At 43.9% G+C, this 22,766-nt stretch overlaps 1 protein-coding gene, 1 non-coding gene and 1 pseudogene across 3 annotated transcripts in view; 2 read left to right on the top strand and 1 right to left on the bottom strand.

Annotated features, from left to right (window-relative positions):
- Positions 1–22,766, top strand: part of ARMC9 (armadillo repeat containing 9) — a 172,458-nt gene that overhangs the window by 2,426 nt on the left and 147,266 nt on the right. For both annotated transcript variants that reach the window (XM_043444550.1, XM_043444551.1), the window contains exons 3-7: positions 3,911–4,036; positions 8,703–8,873; positions 10,484–10,639; positions 14,264–14,356; positions 19,557–19,581. In XM_043444550.1, coding sequence (XP_043300485.1) covers positions 3,911–4,036; positions 8,703–8,873; positions 10,484–10,639; positions 14,264–14,356; positions 19,557–19,581 — 571 coding nt within the window. The remainder of the gene's footprint in view (positions 1–3,910; positions 4,037–8,702; positions 8,874–10,483; positions 10,640–14,263; positions 14,357–19,556; positions 19,582–22,766) is intronic.
- On the top strand, positions 9,916–10,025 carry LOC122426996. Its single transcript, XR_006265336.1, has one exon. It is a non-coding gene; the product is annotated as a U6 spliceosomal RNA (small nuclear RNA).
- LOC122426014 lies at positions 16,755–17,736 on the bottom strand (annotated as a pseudogene).

The following is a 22,766-nucleotide window of genomic DNA, read 5'->3' as shown; positions in this document are numbered from 1 at the left end:
AAATTTATTTATTTTTAATTGATTAATAATTGTTTTACAATATTGGTTTGATTTCTGTCATGCATCAATGTGAATTAACCATAGGTGTCCCCTCCCTCTTGAATTTCCCTCCCTGTAGCTTGCCTTTTATCCGCCAACAGTCATACAGGATAAACATCTTCCTGTGATCTGCCTCATACTTCTGAATGCTGTAGAATATTTCATTGAGTGGCAATGTCATCATCTAGTTAACTTGTTGCCTATTGATGGACATTTATGTGCCCTACATTGAAAGTTTTTGAAGGATAGGCCTAAGCCTTATGCTTTTTGGTATTCTCTACAGCTTTTAGCCTGCTTCCCAGGTGACTCTGCAGTCAAGAATCTGCTTGCCAAGCAGGAGATGTGGGTTCGATCCCTGGGTCGGGAAGGCCCCCTCGAAAAGGAAATGACAACCCACTCCAGTATTCTTGCCTGGGAAATCCCATGGACAGAGGAGCCTGGTGGGCTACAGTCCATGAAGTAACAAAGAATCAGACACCATTTAGCGCCTAAACAACAATAGCTACTTTTATCAGGGGTCTGGCATAGAGTTGATGCTAAAGAAATGGTTGCAGCCATTTTGGTGTGTGACTGAAGTGTCCATTAGGCATTTAGTCCCACATGAGAGACATGGCCGTGGAGCAGGAATGAGGCATCCACCCTAGGGATGCAGCTTTGAAATTTGGTGTGATCATGAATAAATTTTCAAAGGCGTCACAGCAGAGGGTGGTGGACAGGGCCTGGAAAAATAGCCACAGTTAGAGGAGGTGGAAACAGAAAGGTGTGACTGACACAAACTGAGGAGATGGGCAGAGAAGTGGGGAGCAGCAGTAGAAGCAGTCTGTGTCACCAACATAAAGCTGTGTGTGTGTGCGCGTGCATGCGTGTGTGTGTGTGTGTGCGTGTACACTCAGTCCTGTCTGACTCTTTGCCATCCCATGGACTATAGCCTACCAGGCTCTTCTGTCCATGACGTTTAAAGATGAAGGGTGATCCTTAGTGCCTTACTTGAAGATCACAGATGGTGTTGCCCAGATTTAATGATTTACCTTTCTTCTTAGGGACAGGCATTATTTCTAATCCCTGTTGCAGGTAACAAATTCCCAGTGACCTACTAGACCCAAAGCCATCAAGCCTTCTGCCAATCACTTTTGCTTTTTTCAGGCTGCTGCACATATTCTTTTCTTTTCTTTTTTCTTTTTTTCATTTTATTTTCTATTAATAATTATAATGAATCATACAACTCACATTTTCTTTCTAAAAGCACATCTATTTTATGTAAATGAACATTTTCTCCTCTGATCACAAGATGGTGGAATAGAAGGATATATGCTCATCTTCTCCTGTGAGAAACTAACCACTGAACAGCCATCAACAGGAGAATGTTGGATCCCACCAAGAAAAGATACCCAACGTCCAAGGACAAAGGAGAAGCCCTAACAAGATGGTAGGAGGGGCAAAATCACATTTAGAATCAAACTCCTTATCCACCAGAGCCATCTGAAGGGCTCAAACAAAACAAAACCTTTATACAGTCAGCAAAAACAAGACCAGGGGCTGACCGTGGCTCAGATCATGAACTCCTTATTGCAAAATTCAGACTTAAATTGAAGAAAGTAGGAAAAACCACTATACCATTCAGGTATGACCTAAATCAAATTCCTTATGATTATACAGTGGAAACAACAAATAGATTCAAGGGATTAGATCTAACAGACAGAGTGCCTGAAGAACCATGGATGGAGGTTTGTGACATTCTACAGGAGGTGGTAATCAAAACCATCCCCAAGAAGAAGAAATGCGAAAAGGCAAAATGGTTGTCTGAGAAGGCTTTACAAATAGCTGAGAAAAGAAGAGAAGTAAAAGGCAAAGGAGAAAAGGAAAGATATACCCATCTGAATGCAGAGTTTCAAAGAATAGCAAGGAAAGATAAGAAAGCCTTCCCTAAGTGATCAATGCAAAGAAATAGAGGAAAACAATAGAATGGGAAAGACCAGAGATCTCTTTAAGAAAATTAGAGATACCAAGGGAACATTTCATGCACAGATGGGCACAATAAAGGACAGAAATAGTATGGAACTAACAGAAGTAGGAGATATTAAGAAGAGGTGACAAGAATACACAGAAGAATTATACAAAAAAAATCTTCATGACTCAGATAACCACGATGGCGTGAACACTCACCTAGAGCCAGACATCCTGGAGTGTGAAGTCAAGTGGGCTTTAGGAAGCATCACTACGAACAAAGCTAGTGGAAATGATGAAATTCCAGTTGAGCTATTTCAGATCCTAAAAGATGATGCTGTGAAAGTGCTGTACTCAATATGCCAGCAAATTTGGAAAACTCAGCAGTGGCCACAGGACTGGAAAAGGTCAGTTTTCATTTCAATCCCAAAGAAAGGCAATGCCAAAGAATGTTCCACACAGTTGTACTCATCTCACATGCTAGCAAAGTAATGCTCAAAATCCTTCAAGCTAGTCTTCAACAATACGTGAACCAAGAACTTCCAGATGTTGAAGCTGGATTTAGAAAAGGCAGAGGAACCAGAGATCAAATTGCCAACATCCATTGTATCATAGAAAAAACAGGAGAATTCCAGAACATTTACTTCTGCTTCACTGACTACACTAAAGCCTTTGCCTGTGTGGATCACAACAAACTGGAAAATTCTGAAAGAGATGGGAATACCAGACCACCTTACCTGCCTCTTGAGAAATCTGTATGCAGGTCAAGAAGCAACAATTAGAACCAGACATGGAACAATGGACTGGTTCCAAATTGGGAAAGGAGTATGCCAAGGCTATATATTGTCATCCTGCTTATTTAACTTATATGCAGAGTACATCATGAGAAATGCCAGGCTGGATGAAGAGCAAGCTGGGATCAAGATTGCTGGGAGAAATATCAATAACCTCAGATATGCAGATGACACCACCCTTATGGTGGAAAGTGAAGATGAATTGAAGAGCCTCTTGATAGACGTGAAAGAGGAGAGTGAAAAAACTGGTTCAAAAAACTAAGACCATGGCATCTGGTCCCATCACTTCATGGCAAATAGATGGGGAAACAATGGAAACAGTGAGACTTCATTTTCTTGGGCTCCAAGATCACTGCAGATGGTGCCTGCAGCCATGAAAGTAAAAGACTCTTGCTCCTTGTAAGAAAAACTATGTCAAACCTAGACAGCATATTAAAAAGCAGAGACATTACTTTACCAACAAAGGTCTGTCTAGTCAAAGCAGTGGTTTTTCCAGTAGTCATGTATGGATGTGAGAGTTGGATCGTAAAGAAAGCTGAGCACCAAAGAATTGATGCTTCTGAACTGTGTTGTTGGAGAAGACTTTTGAGAGTCCCTTAGACTGCAAGGAGATCAAGCCAGTCAATCTTGAGGAAACCAGTCCTGAATATTCATTGGAGGGACTGGTGCTGAAGCTGAAGCTCCAATACTTTGACCACCTGATGTGAAGAACTGACTCATTGGTTAATGACCCTGATGCTGGGAAAATTGAATGCAGGAGGAGAAGGGGACGACAGAGGATGAGATGGTTGGACGGCATCACCGACTCAATGGACATGGGTTTGAGCAAGCTCTGGGAGTTGCTGATGGACAGGGAGGCCTGGCCTGCTGTAGTCCATGGGGTCGCAAAGAGTCAGACACAATTGAGTGACTGAACTGAACTGAAATGAACATTTTCTATAATACTGTCTTTCTAGGCCTTTAGTATGTATATCAATAAGTAAATTTCTGATCCCACATTACTTCTCCAAAGATGACAATTAATTAATCCCATTATATATTTGTGATAATATTGAGCTGATACAATTACATCAAAGACAGTCACTTTGTTGATAAATGTATGCTCACTTACGCTCTTTTTTTTTCTTTTACAGTATTTAGATTTTGCTGAATTTGAAGACACCTTGAAAACATTTTTGAGAGAATGTAAAATAAAAGGAAAACCATTGTCTAAATCTACATGTGGCTCTTTAAGGGACCCCAAATCATTGAAATTCCAGGTAACATTTTACTTTTTTGATTTTCATATATAATCAAGATGCTCCCAACTTCTAAAATATGTCACCATTAGAGAATGTTGGAATCATTTCTGGGGAGCTGGGCAGAGCGACTCGTTAGACTGTGCTGATATTTATGGATAAACGAGTGATATCACCTTCAAATCTCTGGAGAGATTTCACATCCTTCCTTGACTGACCTTGAAAATAAATGGCAACACAAGGTTTTTCCATACATATTTCTTGGTAGGAAGAAGAAGAAACCGTGCAATGCTTAGAAACAGAGTCAAATGTGATCCCCACCCTGAGGAAGTTTAGGTTATTAAATCTAAGTACTGGGGACACTATGGTGAACAAAATAAAACAAAATATCGGCCCTCAGGGTGCTTGCCATCTAGTTTGGGGAGGTCGAAGCGGGCAAGAGCCATATACAGGGCAGCATCCTGTCAAAGGCAGGCCTGGGTGGCTGGGAGCCCCTGGCGGTGGGCTGCACAGGGCAGATATCACATGGTCCTCAACTCTCAGAATCAGAAAGGACCTTGAAAGTCCTCATTTCAAGGACTTCCCTGGTGGTCCAGTGCTTAAAACTCTGTGCTCCCAATACAAGGGGCACGGGTTCGATCCTTGGTCAGGGAGCTAAGATTCCACGTGTGCGGCCAAAAACAAAAAGTCCTCATTCCAGTCATTTGATTCTGTGTCCAGTTCAAAACGTTCTAGGTAAGGGATTGGCTCACCTCGAGTACGACCCGTGACAAGAGAACATACCCTTTCCTGAGGCAGCTTAGTTCGGCTTTGCCTGATAATATTTTTATTTTTTGGAATTAACAAATTTTATTCTCTTATAACTCTCCTGTTCATTTTCCTAAACACTACATGAAGTGAGGCTAAGTCAGTGTTAAACAGATCAGAATTTCTAATGGTAACCCATAAAACATGATTTGATTATTTTAATAAATTTGTTTCAGTATACATACTTCCAAGGAAAATCGGAGACTTGGTTTGAGAGTCCCACCGAGTTGCTGAAGGTCAGGCCACAGCCTAACTGCCCCATGACCTGGCTTGGGGTACCGCTGAGCAGGGACACCGTTGAAGTGGCCCGGGGAGTTGGAGTGGGGCTGTGCCCATGCCCAGCACCCCTCCAGGCCTTGGGCATCCGGTGCCGAGCCCGCAGCTCTTCAGACACAGGCTCCTCTGTCAATGCTGCACCGAGCAGCCTGAGGCGTCCTCCCAACCCCAGTGCAAACTTCAGAACAGAAAACGAGAATCTGGTTATCATTAGACATGCAAACAGAGGCTACTTAACTTGAAAGGTCTTGAAACTTTCTGCTTCTGAGAAGCCTGTCTTTTCTGCCCATTCAGTAAATAGCTGTGTCCCGCCTGTACAGATTTCCCAAACAAAAATACCTGAAGCGGTGGCTTAGCGATACTTGCTAAGCACCAGTGGCCCTCAATAGACAAAATTTCCTTAATTATAGTTCTGTAAGAACCTGTATGTATGGGTAATTGTTGGTGGTGTGTAAATTTTCCAATCTTGGTAATTCTGGCTGCGATCACACTTTGCATTCGAGAAGTTAATATTTTGTGACCCCTGTGAGTTATCACACTGGATTGTTCTATTTGTTGTTGTCACTAAGCTGTGTCTGACTCCATGGACTGCAGTACACCAGGCTCCTCTGTCCTCCACTATCTCCTGGAGTGTGCTCAAATTCATGTCCATTGAGTCGGGTTGTTATATGTGTAGATATTATTTTAAATTCAGGGATCACTTTTTAAAATTAATTAATTTATTTTTATTTTTCTTGGAGGATAATTACTTTACAATATTGTGATGGTTTTTGCCATACATCATTATGAGTTGGCAATAGGCATACATGCGTCCCCTCCATCCTAAACCCTCCTCCCACCTCCCTCCGCACCCCATCCCTCCAGGTTGTCACGGAACACCAGCTTTGGATGCCCTACGCAGGGACCGTTTCCAGGTTCCGAATATGTTTCATAAACTTGGAGTATCATGGCACAGCAAAGGTGTGTGGTCCCATGTCTACAAATGCAGAGTCTAGAAAAAACTGTAGATGGGCCATGTGAAGCGTAGGCACACTTTGCCAAACCATGTTAAGAAAACACTTGAAAAAAAAGAAAACACTTGACTCCAGGCTTTAAGATACACTCGAGAGTCTGTACACAGTCCCTGGACCTCGCGGGAGGGTCCTCCCCTGGGTGGTCTGCAGGGTTTGCTCAGAGCTTAGTGGACGTGAGCCTAGGGCAGGGCCAGGCCCCAGCAGCACGTCCCTCTCACCTTCGTATTAGGAAGTGACAAGAACATGGGATCCTCTGACCAGGTCCCCCCAAAGAGGCTGGTTTTGAAGAGGTAGAATTTCACTGTGGGGCTTATTTTGAAAACTTCTGAGTTTCTTTCCAGTGTATGCCAATCTCTTCCCAAGTGAGGTAATATTCAGAGACGGTTGTTCTCGGTCACGTGACACAGAGAACATTTTTGTAGTGTTCACATCGGAAGACTCCTTACCAGGGAATGTTTCTGACTTAAGGAAAACCAAACACGGCAACCCTGTTCTCTGTAGGTTTCTATCTTATGCTAAAAAGCTTGATTATAAACAAATAGAATGAAAGTGAAAGTGAAGTTGCTCTGTCGCGTCCGATTATAAACAAATAGAATGAAAGTGAAAGTGAAGTTGCTCTGTCGCGTCCGACTCTTTGTGACCCCATAGACTGTAGCCCACCAGGCTCCTCCGTCCATGGGATTCTCCAGGCAAGAGTACTGGAGTGGGTTGCCATTTCCTTCTCCAGAGGATCTTCCCGACCCAGGGATCGAACGCACGTCTCCCACATTGTAGGCAGACGCTTTACTGTCTCAAATAGAATATGTTACCTTAAAACAAATTTACAGAAAAAAATGTAAAACTTTTCAAAGCATAAAAGAACAGTGCCCCGGTAATTGTGGTAAGTAATGGTGGTGAAGGATGGGGGAACTGGAGAGTCTACAGAAAAATCTGAAAAAAAATCAGAAACTCTGAAAAAAGTTTCTGCAGTTGAGCCCAAAATGGAGGTCTGCGTATTGTGGGCATTTGATACAAAAAGGAAAACACTGCAGGAAACTCTCTTGATCCTGAAGGCAAGCATGTGTGCTAAGTCGTGTCCCACTCTTTGCGACCCCATGGACTGAAACCTGCCAGGATCTTCTGTCCATGGGATTTCCCAGGCAAGAATACTGGAGTGGGTTGCCATTTCCTCCTCCGGGGATCTTCCTGACCCAGGGATTGAACTGGCATCTCTTGCATCTCCTGCATTGGCAAGCAGATTCTTTTATCACTGAACCACCTTGCCTAAATCTGTAAAGTCACACAGCAGGTGGTGGTGGTAGGTCAGTTATCGCTCCTCCTGTGAGACAGGTGATGTCTGACTGCCACCTCCTTTCTCCAGAGTTCTTTGTCTCAACCTCCGCGTGGTGAGTCGGGCCATGGGCTCTGCCCCACGTTGTCAGGCTGGTACAACCCCGAGACTGGCCAGGAGCCGGGCCTGTGCTCCTCCTTCTGTCTCCAGCTCAGGCGTCCTATTCCTGGACCTGGAGGCAGTCACTGTCTGGGGAGCTGGGCTCTGTGGTCACTTACCGCGCTGCCCTCTCCACCAGACACGCTTCTGGCAACAGCAAACTCATGATGACGGTCAGTCCTACCTCCCAGGCCTGGGATTGACTGCTTCGCATGGCTGAACTCTTGGCTGTATGCCACGTCTTGGCAGCTATGGTGTCAGAGACTCTCTGTAGGTATGAGGTCGCTCTGCTGAGGTCTGGCTGGGCTCTGGGTCCAAGCCATTCTCATCAGTCTTAGGCGGTGGGTCACCAAGTCCGAGGGGCAACCTTAGTGTATTCTCTTGCTGGTGACAGATTCCTTCCATTTCAGAGACCTTCACCATTGTGTCTGTTCTTCAGTGAAAGCTGCTTAGTCGTATCTGACTCTTTGTGACCGCATGGACTATACAGCCCATGGAATTCTCCAGGCCAGAATACTGGAGTGGGTAGCCTTTCCCTTCTCCAGGGGATCTTCCCAACCCAGGGATTGAACCCAGGTCTCCCACATTGCAGGTGGATTCTTTACCAGCTGAGCCACCAGGGAAGCCGAAGAATACTGGAGTGGGTAGACTTTCCCTTCTCCAGCAGATCATTCTGACTCAGGAGTCGAACCAGGGTCTCCTGCATTGCAGGCGGATTCTTAACTCAACTAAGCTACCTGGGACACCCTCTGTTCTTCAACATGCTCAGATTTGATATTGCTGAGCAGTAGAAAACCAGGGGCAATCTGCAGGAATCTCAGCCAAGGCAGTCTGAAGCCCTCTGGATCCCTCTTTTCCTAACCTTTACCTCTGAAAAGGAGACTTGGTTTTGCTCACACTGAAATGATGGAGTATATGGGTGTCTAGGACGAGATGGTTGGATGGCATCACTGACTCAATGGTCCTGAGTTTGAGCAAGCTCCGGGAGATAGTGAAGGCTGGGGAAGCCTGGCATGCTGCAGTTCACAGGGTCACAGAGAGCCGGACACGAATGAGTGACTGAACAACAGCAAGGCGTCGGGAGGGTGTGAGAATCAGGGGTGTTGGGAGACGCGGCATCCCTTGTGACCAACCGGGCTTCACTCTGACGTCTTCTCCACAGAGGGATCTCCTTGCTGCGTTTGACAGTGGAGACCAGAAGGTGTTCTTCAGGCTGTGGGAAGAGCACATCCCCAGGCCCATCCGGGATGGCGACTCTCTGGCCCAGAAGCTGGAGTTCTACCTTCATATCCACTTTGCCATCTATCTTCTGAAGCACTCCACAGGCAGACCTGTAGGTTCACGTTGTGTTGGGGGGTTGGTCCACGGGGTATGTTAAAGAAGAATGTTAGCCGTTACCTTTTGCAAATGAGGATTAAGTTAGTTATTCACCCCTTTTATCATATTGCTTCTCAGGAGTAGGCCTCATATGTCCTGATGAATGCTTTTTCTGTCTCATTCCCAGCAGTTTCTTTTCTAATTTGTATGGAAAATTAATCATTTCTGTGATGAAAGCTATGTCATCATTTCCTTGACTATCTCAAGATGGGTATGTCTAAAAGAAAACATCTTTAGACCACATTTTTAACCAGAAGATGAATTTAAGCTTAAACAGTGGGAAAATGGTGTGCCCATTTGTGAAAGTTTGAGTGACGGGTTGAATTGAGCTTCTGCAGTCTTCCTGGAGGTGTGAAGGAGAGAGGGGAGCAGACACAGGCTGCTCTGCGGGTGAACCATGGGGTGCGGAGGGAATGACAGAGGGGGGCTGGCCAGGCTGACATCGGACCATCTGGCCTTTGTTTCACGACTTCTCCCTGTATTGGCTACTGCCCCGAGGACCTGTGTTACCTTATTAACATGTCAGTGGCCACAGGAGGGGTCAGAGTGGAGGGAGCAGCTATATAGCACATTGTAGTAGCTGTTCTTGGAAGGCTGTTCCTAAAGATGGTTCTCAGCTGGGTGCTGTTGTGGGAGATTTTCATTTCCCTTGTATCTGTTTTTACTAATTTTTTCTGTTTTGCTATAAGATAAAAAAAAAAATCAATAAATTTTTTAAGTCCAGTGGGCTTCATGGTATAGGTGAAGGGAGATACATTGATGAGAAGAACTGGCCTGTGTATGAGGCTGTGAGGGACCTAACAGGTGAGACCAGGGAAGACCTTCTCATTGAGGCCCAGGGGGAGGTGGAAACCTGGCGGGGGTGGACCCGACTTGCCTGGGGTTACACCCGGAAGTAGTGAAGCTGGCAAGGTCACCTCCTGGTTAGCTTAATAAAAGAAGGGAATAATGATATGGAAACTGCTGTTTCAAAAAACTGTTCACCCTTAAGTGCTTGCTTTGGCAGCACATATACTCTTAAAAAAAAAAAAATAGAACGACACAGTGAAGATTAGCATGGCCCCTGTGCAAGGATGACATGCAAATTTGTGACTAGTTCCATATTTTAAAAAAAAAGACTATTCACCCTTAAAAAACCTCTCCTAAGAAAACCACAGGAATGCAGACAAATATTTTTTCTGCTATCTGTACTATGAAAACAATGTACATATCTAGTAATGGGAGATTGATTAAATACATTATGATAGACCCACAAGATGAGGTTTTGTCATGCCATTAAGAAAGATGTTGATAAATTTAAGGATATCAGAAAATGGTAATGATGAAGTGAAAAGGCAGCGCTTGGACTATATATATTATACATCTAGTTCTCTGATATTCCTGGCAGTTTCATGAAGGGGTGAAATAGGGGGTGATGTTCAGATGACTGGAGACAGCTCACGGGCTGGGCCAGGCGAGGAGGATGCCAGTGACGAGGCTGGAACCGAGGGAGCCTTGGAGGGAGGACGGGTGAACCGGTGAGCCAGCGTCAAGCAGGAGATCTCAGACATCCTCTCTTCCTTGAAGGACAAAGAGGACCTGGATGAAAGGATTTCTTATTTCAAAACCTACCTGGAGACCAAAGGGGCGGCCCTGAGCCAGACCACGGAGTTCCTCCCTTTCTACGCCCTGCCTTTTGTTCCCAACCCCATGGTGCACCCCTCATTTAAAGAACTCTTCCAGGTAAGTGACTGTCTCCAGTTCTTGGATCCTGGGCAGCATAGCAATTCCACCTTTTATACACTGGTGATTTCTGAAGGATGCTGTAAAAAAAAAACTAAAATTTGCATATGTTGTGTTTTAAAAGAATGTATAGGTAATTTGCTTTAACAAACTTTTCTTCTGCTATAAATGTGATTTTGTTGTTGTTGTTGTTGCACCAAGACTTGTTAACTCAGACCGACAAAATATTGTAAAATATACTAACCTCTTCAGTCATTCTGTGTAAACTTTTGCAGTATTGAAACGATAACCTATTCAATTATAATGAAAACTAGTAGCCAGAGAAAAATCCAGGCTACTTTACACAATCACTGGTCATGTATATTTTGGTTTGTGTTAAAATTCTCACTTACTCGGTGTATATTTGATTGTTTGATTGTACTACATTATTTGTCTATAGCTTTTCTAATTGTTATATTTCATCTTACTTGACATTTTAGCATAGTATTTATAAAAAAAATTTACCTATTAAGGTAATTTTTGTTGACTTACTAAAATTAATACATCCCACTGAGAGGTTTATTGAAATGTATTTAGAAACAAATATTTTGATATGACTAGATAGTTTTTCTAAAGATCTCACACTGTTTTCAAAAATTTGTATGGCACTTGCTCCCCAACAACTGAACAATGGATGCAATTCTTCCAAATTCAGTACATTTCAGTTTCTACTCTTTTTCTCTGTTTACTGAATTCAGTAAAACCAATTTCGTTACTCCTGAATAGCAGCTACTAAATTGAAGGTCAGGTGGTTGACTCATTCTATCAAAGCCAGATTGTTATATAGTGGCACAGTTGAAATCTGTGCTTGTTTTTCTGGTCAGTCCCAATTTAGTTTTACTGTCTTCTCCTAAAAGGTTAAAAATATGGAACAGTTACAAAGGTGATGAACCTTGCAATGGAAGGTTAGATTTTCTCACAGTCAAGGTTCTGTTTATGAGAGTTATGACGTGGCGGTGTGGCTGCAGCTTAGGTCAAGGTGAGGTGGAGCTGGGAGAGTCAGGGAAAGGTTCCCACTGAGTCCTCGGCAGGTCTGATGTTCCAAGACTGAGTTCAAGTTCTTCTTCAGAGTTCAGGAGGGTAGAGATCATCAGTATTCACAGAGTCATTTTATTCTCCCTTTTTCTCCTTTTGCTGCTGCTGCTAAGTCGTTTCAGTCGTGCCCGACTCTGTGCGACCCCACAGACAGCAGCCCACCAGGCTCCCCCGTCCCTGGGATTCTCCAGGAAAGAACACTGGAGTGGGTTGCCATTTCCTTCTCCAATGCGTGAAAGTGAAAAGTGAAAATGAAGTCGCTCAGTCGTGTCAGACTCTTAGTGACCCCATGGACTGCAGCCTACCAGGCTCCTCCGTCCATGGGATTTGCCAGGCAAGAGTACTGGAGTGGGGTGCCATTGCCTTCTCGTTTACTACTCTCTAAATATATTCTTTCAGTGGTCATCACAGGTACTTCAGTGTACATAATAAAATCTAAAGTTAGTATCTTTACTCTCTTCCTGACCATTACAAGGACCTCATTTAACTTACGGTCTGTAGTTGTCAAATATTTTAGTATATACTTTAGCCCCACAAAATCTGAACTTTTAAAAAATTTTATGCAGTCAGCATATGTATCGATTTACCCTTAGATTCACCAGTATTTTTGTTTACTATTCCATCTTGTGTTGAGGCCCTTCCATCCAGGATCGTGTTCACCCCTACTTGAAAGATGTTCCTTTAGAATCTCCTTTCGTTGAGGATCCCTTCTTTCAGTTCTTGTTGTCTGAAAGCATCTGTACTGCCTTCTCAGGCAGGGTTAAAATACTAGGTTTATAGCTCTTTTTTTCCGTGTGGCATGCAGGATCTTAATTCCTCAACCAGTGGCTGAACCCATGCCCCTTGCAGTGGAGCTCGGGGTCTTAACCACTGGACCTCAGGGAGGTCCTGACAGTTACTTTCTTTCAGGACACTGAAGGTTTTTTATTTTGTCTCCTGGCTCCCACTATTGCAGTTTTGGAGTTGGCCATCAGTCTGATTGCTGTTCCTTTGCAGGTCACCTGTCTTTTTCTTTCTGATTGTTATCATTTCACTCTAGTGTGTCTAGTGTGTCTTAGGGATACCCACATATTATATTTTGCTTTTTTTTTTTTAAGATGTCTTGGTTTATGTTGGCCAACCTAGCAGTCTTTTCCTGAGATTCATTTCTATATGGTTGAGCACAGAGAGCCTCAAGCTGGAGCACACCGTATGAGTTTCCTGCAGTTGCTCTATCCAAGGACCGCACGCTGGGTGGTTTAAAACAACAGAAATTGTTTGTCTCACAGTTTACGAGGCCAGAAGTGTGAAATCAGGGTGTCGAAGGATTGTGCTCCCTACAAAACTTCTAGGGGAAGATCCTTCCTTACCTTTTCCAGCTTCCAGTAGCCTCAGGTATCCCTTGGTTTGTGGCTGCATGATTCTAAATCTCCTCTCTGTCTTTGCATGGCTGTCTTCTTTCCGTGTCTGTGCCTAACTGTCCTCCTTCTTATAAGGACACCAGTCATATTGGATTAAGAGCTTATTCTCATTCAGCCTCCTCTGAGCTAATTTCTTCTGCAGTGTCCCCACTCCCCTGACCTCACATTCCGAGGAGATTAAGGCTTCAACATGTCTCTTTAGGGGACACAGTTCAACCCACAACAGACACATTAGAAATAGAGTCATTGTGCTGTGGCAGGGAATTACAAAATCTTTTTTAAGATATCAGACTTTTCTGCTCATTTAGCAGTATTTTTTTTAAGTGTCAGAGAATGCACTGGATAGACCAGTGGAGTTGGGTTGGGGGTGTGGGTGATGAGAGCTGGAGGGAGAAGTGGGGAGGATGGGCAGGTCGGAGGGAGATGGAACAGGATCTCAGAGCTAAGTTGACATGAATTTTTAGCGGCAGAACTTCTTTTAGTGGGACCTCCCGGTTTAGTGGTAGATACTCTTGTCTAAGAACCTTCAGGAAAATTGTCCCGAGAAAGGTCGTTGCTTGTGACACTTATTCTTTCACTACATAAGTCATTTTTTCCTTCTCAGTGAACATTATTTGAGATAAATAATTTATTCTTAAGGAAGAAATCAAACTAGACACATATCAGAATGCTGGACACGATGGAGTATTTGAGGCAGATGACCGCTTCTTTCTGGTTTTTCTTGTCTGAGTGAGGTTTATGGAAATGAGTCCTTTTCTTCCGGAGACTTTCTGTAACTTAGCGATAATTGTATATGCCTGCCAGTGCCACATATGCCTAAACCATACTGAATTATTTTTGGTATTCAGTCTAATAAGGTTACTTGGCATCCTTGAAATACTCAAATCATGTTCAGGGTTATTTTTTCCCTGATTATGAAAGTACTCTGTGCTTTCCTCCTGCCATGGGCTCTTGAATATTCTATAAGTGAATTGGTCAAATGTCCTAAAACCTGTTTTTTACAACATCACACCACTGACAAGACATCTTGCTTCTGATTTCAGTAACTGTGGCAGAGCTATTTCATCCTGAAGGCCACAACTTGACAATGTTTGTTGACTTTTAGTGACCTGGTGCTTTTCTTATTTTTCCTTGTTCTTTTTTCCTTTAGGATTCTTGGACTCCGGAATTAAAGTTGAAATTGGAAAAGTTTCTGGCTTTAATGTTCAAAGCCAGTAACACGCCAAAGCTTTTAACATTGTATGTATCCTTTTAAAGCAAATGGAGACCACCTATGGAATTAATAGTTGCCTCTGTGTGTGTGTGTGTGCTAAGTCATTTCTGTTGTGTCCAACTCTTTGTGACCCCGTGGACTATAGCCTGCCGGGCTCCTCTGTACATGGGGATTCTCCAGGCAAGAATCTTGTAGCGGGTTGCCATTTCCTCCTCCAGGGGATGTTCCCAAGCCAGGGATCAAACCCTCTTACATCTCCTGCATTGGCAGGTGGGTTCTTTATCATTAGTGCCACCTGGGAAGCCCAAGAATGGCTTGCTGCTGCTGCTGCTGCTAAGTCACTTCAGTCGTGTCCGACTCTGTGCGACACCATAGACGGCGGCCCACCAGGCTCCGCCGTCCCTGGGATTCTCCAGGCAAGAACACTGGAGTGGGTTGCCATTTCCTTCTCCAATGCGTGAAAGTGAAAAGCGAAAGTGAAGTCACTCAGTCATGTCTGACTCTTAGTGACCCCATGGACCGCAGCCCACCAGGCTCCTCCGTCCATGGGATTTTCCAGGCAAGAGTCCTGGAGTGGGGTGCCACTGCCTTCTCCCAAGAATGGCTTAGATGGCCACAAATAGGGATGGTTGTGGTTGTGCTGCTTCTATACTCGAGTGAATGAAGCACTAACAGGAGCATGTGCCAAGCAAGACCTGTAAAGAGTTGACTTCTATGGCATTGGGTTTCTGAGACTTGGCGAGGTTCTTATTTTCATGTCATGTGCCAAGAAGCTGTCTTGAGTAGGAAAAAAATAATGCCTGTCTCCTTGGAAAAGAACTCTTTGGAATTGTCCCTTTACTGAAGGTCAGTCACTTAATGCCTTGAGGTCATGATGTATGGATCAACTCATATATAACTTGTCCTTCCAATCAGGACTTTTAAGAAACAACTTTGTTGAGGTGTAATTTACATACCATAAAATATGCCCACAGTAAGTTATGTTATTGAATGATTTTTAGCAAATGCCCAGAGCTGTGCAGCCATCACCACAATCCATTGTAAACAGAGGCACTTTTGGGAGTAGAAGGGGAACACTGACCAGACAGAGGCCCAGGACGAAGTGTAAGCGGAGGCTGTCCAGGGAGGAGCAAGGCCGTTACCTGCCCATGGAGGCTCCTTCCCAAAGCTGGTTGGTCCCTAAGGATGCTCGTCTCCTTTTATTCTGAACAAGCATGTAGCAAAAGTTATTTCATGACAGGAGTTAGCATTTTGATTTGTAAAGTTGGTGCTTGTTTTGTTTACCGTAATAAAAAATTTAGGCTGCTCTGCTGGGTAATGCCTTCTGCTTCCATTCTGACTCCAAAGCACTGAACTCTGTTTTCCTAATTGAACTCTGAATAGAAATCCCTGGGATTTCATGACACGTTTCTCCTACTTCCACTTCCTGAGCATTCAGTGGTTCCCTCTTGCCTGTACTCAGCTCCTCACCTCACCCTGAGACTGCCCCCAGATGGGCTTAGTACACCTCCTCTTTCCACTTTTATATCCTTTAAGGTTTTCTTCAAGTTCTTCCCTCTGCCCACATGTTTGCATACCCAGTTCCTTTCCCTCTTAGAGTTTTGTATAAAAGGACAGCTTTCAGTGAAATTAGAACTTCTCTAACTTGGTTTATGGCTTTTTAAATACACTTTAAAAAAGTATTTCTCAGGACTTCCCTGGTAGTACAGTAGCTGGGATTCTGTGCTCCCAATGCAGGGAGCCTCGGTTCAGTCCCTGGTCAGGGAGCTAGATCCCACATCCCGCAGCTAAGAGTTCACCTGCCACAACTAAAGATCCTGTGCAGCCAAATAAATAATTTAAAAAATTAAAAATAAAAAACCTTTCTCCTTAAAGGTAACAGGTACCAACCATTATGTAAAGATTCTAAAAGAAAATTTTTACATAATGATACTGGTATATTAATAGCACCCACTTCATAGGAATAGTATGAGGATTGAGTTAATACATGAAAAACCTGCTTAAAACTATCCAACACATAGTAAGCAGTTGTGTTATTGTTAGCTGTTGTATTATAGTTTGCAAACACTTGTCACCTTTTATCCCATTCAACATTTGCTTTGAAGCAAATACGCTGAAGTCCTGCAGGTAACTTTAAACATTATTCCTCTCTTTTCTTTCTTTTTTTTTTTTTTTTACTGAGTTATGACAAATTTATTATAATGAAGGAAAACAAGTGTAGCCAGCCATCTTAAAAAATGCCCCAACCACTGCTTCTCAAAATAGAAAGACTAAAACTACATACGTTTATCATACAACAAATCCCATCTCTGTCCCCTGAAAATTCCCCTAATTTCATTCATTAGAAGGGGATTTTTAAAAAAGACTTAAAGAGCACTTTACAGCAGCATTCAGCTTTCCTATGAAATACTCAGCATCTTAAATATTATGTACACTTCTTTTTTATCTCTTAGTAAGCTTCACTGGCTTCAGAGTTTGTGGAACTGGAGGAAAAATAACCCATTCAAAACTATTCTACAAATCCATCTTTTGGCAGAATAGCAGGTATCCAAATTAAAAATAGGAGGGTCATTTTGTTGCTTTGTTTTCCAAAATTTAAATCATTTTTGCTCCCCTTCTACATAAAGCTTAGTCACCACTCCTGAGTGGAGATGGGCAGAGGCTCTGGCCCCTGCTCCTCCGGCTTCTCAGCAGCTGCTTTCTTATTGCTGCAGCAAGGCTTGAATAGATGTGTATCGATAAGGACTTCCCCAAAACGGCCTTTATAGATAATGCCACAGCATATTTTCTGTCTTTTCCAGTATGTGAGATCTAAAAAGGAAAACACTGGCGTTCTGTTGGAGCCAGAAGCCATCTCTGTATCTGAGCCATCATCTGACTGGTTACTGTAACAGGGAGACTGAGCTGGAGAGGCACTTGAGGTTGTACTGTGAGCATCAGAATTGTGGCGTTTAAATTCCTTCTGCAGTTTACTGATCTGGTTACTTTTTATCCTGTTTCCAGATAGAGTTTTCACTTTCTTTGGTTTCAGTGTAGTCTTTAGACTGGGTCCTGCCCTTGCATCTACCACATGATTCCAGTTTTTTTTTTGATCCTGCTGGCAATTTCTTCTATCTTTTCACAAGCAGGACACAGGCATTACAGATATCTCCTGAACGAGTCTCATGTAACCCAAAACAGCTCTGGAAATCCTTTTCATAGCGTTTACTGTCAGTGAACCGAGAACTGGAGGATTTAGCTCTGCAAATGCAGCAGCCCTCTATACTTCGGTACATCTTTGGCTTGTGAAAACCAAACATCTTTTCTTCTGGGCAATAGCCTTCCAAAAGCAGCCGTTTCACGTGCAATAACGATCCCGAGGGGCGCAGTGCACGCTAAGTCAACCCCCCCTTCAATCGCTCCCTCCTCCTCAACAGCCTTGTCTAGAAAGATTGTCTCCTGCAGTTCTCTCTTTTCTTTCTTACATGGAAATACTTGGAGTTCAGTTCAACACGTATATTAGGTTGAATAGTGTGCTAGGAATTAGGAATAAAAGAAAAAGCCAAGATCATTGTCTTAGCTGGAGTTTTGAACATGAAAATGGGTGTCTGCGAGGCAGACAGAATGAGGGATAGGAGTTCCAGGTGGAGGGAACAGCTTGTGCCCAAGTGCTGAGCCAGAGTGTCTGGGACACTGAAGGAGTCAGTGTTGCTGGGGCAGAAGGATTGAGATGGAGAGAGTCAGAGACCAGGCAGGGCCGGGTCATGGAGCTTAGTGTGAGGTCCCCTAAGTATTGAGGAGAAAAACATGCTCATGTTTACATTTTTTTTAAATCACTCTCTTTTTATTCCTGAGTATAAAATTGATCCTATTCCTTATAGAAAGTTTAGAAAGCACAGAAATGCATTTGTTTGCACACATATACTTCAAAGTATGTAATGTTTACAATAAGCAAGGATAGACATCTCTATGCATGTATATTTTTATTTTTTATTTTTTTTTGCATGCATATTTTTAAATATTTTTCTAAAATGAAGAGAATGTTTCCTCATAGCATTAAAATATTGTTCAAAAATAGGTGGTCTCAAAGTTTAAACATAGAAATTACCTATGTCCCAGCAATTCTACTCCTAGCTGTATCCTCAAGAGAAACAAAAGTGTCCATCTACACAGCAGCTTGTACATGAATGTTCACAGCGGCCTTATCCAAAATGGGCAAAAAGTGCAGGCAGCCCAGATGTCCATTGTCTGATGCATGGATGACCAAGTGCACACAGTGGAATATTACGTGGCAATACAAGTGAGTGAGTTACTGATCTGTACTACTACATGGATGAACCTTGAAAACATGATGCTAAAATGAAAGAAGCCAGACATAGAAGGCTGCGTATTGTATGATTCCATTTGTGTGAAGGGGCTAGAAAAGACAGATCTGCAGAAAGTGGGTAAGTGGCTGCCTAGGGCGGGGGAGGGTGGTGAGAGGGGGTGGGGACTGCTGATGGCACAGGGTCTCTTTCTTGGGTGGTGAAAATATTCCACTCCTGATTGCGGTGATGGTTGGACAACTCCGTGAATATATTGAAAACCATGGAAATGTACACTTTAAATGGGTGAATTCTATAATATGTGAATTACACCTCAACAAAGCTGTTACCAGAAAAAGTAAGGAAACCCAAATAAACTAGCTAAACACCTTGGCCTTCAGTCATGGGGCCAGATGTGTGGAAGCTGAGGTTCAAACCCAGGCCACCCAGCACTAGCGTCTGTGGTCACGGTCACTGTGCCATGTTCTTTTCATCAAAATCTCAATTTCCTTAGGCTAGTTGCTTTAGTACTGAAGGTACAGAGGTAAAGGTTATTAACAAAGATTTGCAGTTTTAGTCCAATGTTTTGGTAAGGAGGCCAGTTAGGGGGCTGTTGGATGCACAGACTGGTTCCTGAGATGGAGAGGAGGATTTCCTTAAGGGTAGTCACCCCAGGATTGAGAAGTCTGTTAGCTGTGTTCGCTGTTCATCGGGTTCCAGTTACCTGTCCTGAACGGTTAACCATCTCAGCTGTTCATGGGGTTCGGGTTACCTGTCCTAAGATGGTTGGTTAACTGTCTTCGCTGTTCATCGGGTTCCAGTTCCCTGTCCTGAGATTTCTTTTTCACCGCACCGGGGCTGTTTCCCAGATCGCCCAGCACAATGAGAGGGATACCCTGAGTACTGTCTCCTGAATGCCTGTTTTCCTGAACTTCTTCTCATCCCAGAAGGAGAATGGACAAAGCAACAAAGGTAAATCATCTAGATTAACCATTTTTAAATAACAACTTCGCCGACTCGAGTTTTAAGTAATAAAATGGAGAGAATTCCACAGACTTGGCAAAAGAGGGCCTTGAAAGTCTAAATACTTATGAAGTGCTTCGCAGTCCATTTTCTCTGCATTCCTTGAGGCCCACTTCTCAGAGTGGCTGGTACTGTTAGCCTTGTCTTGTACGTCAGGTGACTAAGACGGGGAGAATCCACTCAGGTGCCAGAAAAATGTCACGGCAGCAGCAGTTAGACGGCACAGTGCAGCACGAGTTATTTCCGTGTCTTTCACTTTTACCTTGAACTAGTCTAGTCTAACAGGGTCTTATCTCAGCAGCATGTGGAGTGTCTGTTCTTATGAAGCGTTTCCATTTTTCACATTCAAAGTAGGAATTCCAGTCTTAAATTTTTAGCATAAACTGATGGTTTTTCCATGATGAGTCATTTTACCACACCCCTTCATTTTTCAGAAAGATGAGAAAAATTTTAGTGAACATGGTGGCCACAAGTGGGGTTCTCTGTAGGAGTTTTGTCTCTGACACAACATGATTATGAAAACGGCTGAAGTTACTCTGTTGGAAAGGGTGTGTGACGTGCTTCTTGCCTTTGCTAAGTACTCATGGCATCATCCTGGATTCCCAGCAGGTGGAGTGTTACTACGTGAAATAGCAGGTTTGTCCTTTTCACAGCAGTCCTGCCAGAGAGGATTTCACAACTTCCTGCCATTGTTTCTCTGTTTCCTTTTAGAGAGTTAAAGTTTTCCAAAGAACAAAAGCGTTGGGAAGTTGTCATTTGGCTCTTGGTTCTCCAGCACTGGGAGGATCAGCAGTGCTGAGATCCCCACGGGGGCTTCAGTAACTTCGGGTGGGAAGTCCTGGGGTGTCTGTTCTCCACCTCGGGAGCCCTGTGGCCTCCAGCCCTGCGGTTCCAACGGTACAGCCAGTTCTGCGGCCAGGCCACCCCTCTTGGAGCTCCGAAGACCCCACCTGGAGGAGTGGCAGGTCTCAGGACCCCTCCTCTCCGTCTGCCCGAACACGGAGGAGCGGGGTGCAGCTGTGTCCTCGTGGGGTCAACGGGGACCTCTCCGAGGGTCGCAGACCGCAGCCTTGAACCGTCGGGGTAGCTTTGCCCCCAGCACGGTGACCCCGAGGACGAGTGCAGCCCCCAGGACTGCTCCGCACTGGGTCAGTGCAAGTCTGGGCCTTGACCAGGGCGAGTTCAGCCCGGTTTTCTCCCTTTTGGCACAGCTGGAACTCTTCAGCTGGGCCGGCACCTCCCAGAAATGCTCTTGTGCTTCACTGTTTCTCTAGCCATCTGTTTCTCTAGCTGTCCAAGCAGACCACCTCAGACTTGGTGGCATAAAAGAGCAATGTCCATCTGTTATCCTCCTCTTGCATGGTTTGGGAGTTATGGGCTCAGTCAGTTCTCCCTCAGGGTTTCTCCCGGGTGTAGACGGATCCGGGTCGGGTTCGAGCCAACTCCAAGGCTTCCACGAGCATGGGTGTGGTGGCTGATGCTGGCTGTCGGCTGAGCTCTCAGCACAGGCCCTGGACCGGAACCCCCAAGTGGACTTTCCTTGTAGCCTGGGTTTCCTCAGGGCCTGGTGGCCGGGTTCCCACCCAGGGTGAATGTCCCCAGAGGGGTGCGGATGGGAGCCGTTTCACCTCTTCACCCAGGCTCTGAAGTAACTCGGTGCTGTTTCTGGTGTGTTCTCTTCATAACAAGCAAATTCCTGAAGCCCACGTTCAAAGGAAGGAGAATTACATTCCACCTCTTGATGGGAAGGAGTGTGAGACTTTGCAGTCATGTTTTTTTTTTTTTTTTTCAGGTTCCATTAGTTTTATTTCTGCAACCTTTAAATCCTGTCACAAACTAGATTTTGTTACAGCTGGATTTAGTAGGAACAGAAATCAAGTTCACTATTTTCTGAAACACACAAAAAGGGAAAGGGGAATGACTTAGAAAAGGTTTTCATAAAAAAATCAGAAAAATCCCTCAACAAAAGCTAACCATTAAGTTTAATTCTAATTGGTAACGGGTTTTATTACAATTAGCTGGTATTAATTGCCATCATGTTTTTACAGAATCATTTTCCATTTTTCTATGGAATGTTCCAACAGCTAACTATGTCATGCAGTCATGTTTTAAAGCCGCCGCCCCACCTGTGTCTTCGGGTCCCCGAGGCCTGCCTCAGTGCTTGAGTGAGTCTGTTCAGTCCCTGTTCAGATTCGGTCTTTGGACTCCTAGGCACTGAAGGCAGGAAGGTGGTGAGAAACTTCTCCCGGATTGCCGAGTTTCTGCCAGCCCCTGTCACCCGGCGTGCCCTGCAGTTTAGGGGGATAGCTTCTTGCCAGGAACCAGTTATGTCTCCAGTAAGCAGCCCAGTTTAGCAGGCAAAAATAAACATGGGTGGGAGGAGTGCACGTAGAAGAGCCTGTGTTTTTTCTACAGCCCTTTCATTTGGTATTTCAGCAAGGAGGCCAGGGTTCTGAGCCTTCTTTAAGTTCGATTTGAGTCTTCCAAGGCTAGCTAAGCAGGATGTCTGTGGAATTGAGTCTGGCAGGCACAGCGTGTCTGCGGCAGAATAGCCCCAAATGCAGTGTCGCCATGGAGATTAGGGAATAGCACCCGGCAAGGCACTTGTGCCAGGGGCTCGGGCCCAGGCCCAGCGTCACCACAGCTAGTTGACTGGATAATGTCATTATGTGTCTGGATAGGAAGGTTTCATGGGCAGAGTGAGATTTCCATTAACTTTTTCTTTTCTTCTTTTTGTTCTCTCTTTTTAATTCGTTATTATTTCCGTAAACTTTGGAAGAAGGGTGGGCAAAGTGTTTGGAGTATGGAAAAGTCTCTCAAAAGGAATTATATTAAAAATGGTGTTAGGAATAAAAACTTAGGTTGGCAGCATAGCATGTTGGATTATTATTTTCACCTAGCCATCTAAAAAAGGATATAGAAATAGCATCTTTCAGCATTCCTGGCATTATTCATTTGGCCCCTTCAGAAAATGGGCGACTGATCATTTTTCTGGAGTTCAGAGCTATAAATAGTGTTTCTGAACATGACGACTGATACTCCTAGTTCTTTCTAGCCTTAACTTTCTTCATCTAGCATTTGTGGATTAGCAAAAGAACAAAGAACTGATTCATATCTAAATACAAAGAAAAAGG

Source organism: Cervus canadensis, chromosome 24, assembly GCF_019320065.1.
Source record: "Cervus canadensis isolate Bull #8, Minnesota chromosome 24, ASM1932006v1, whole genome shotgun sequence".
In the NCBI taxonomy this organism is placed as follows: Eukaryota; Metazoa; Chordata; class Mammalia; order Artiodactyla; family Cervidae; genus Cervus; species Cervus canadensis.
This window is presented reverse-complemented; position numbering and strand designations above follow the sequence as displayed.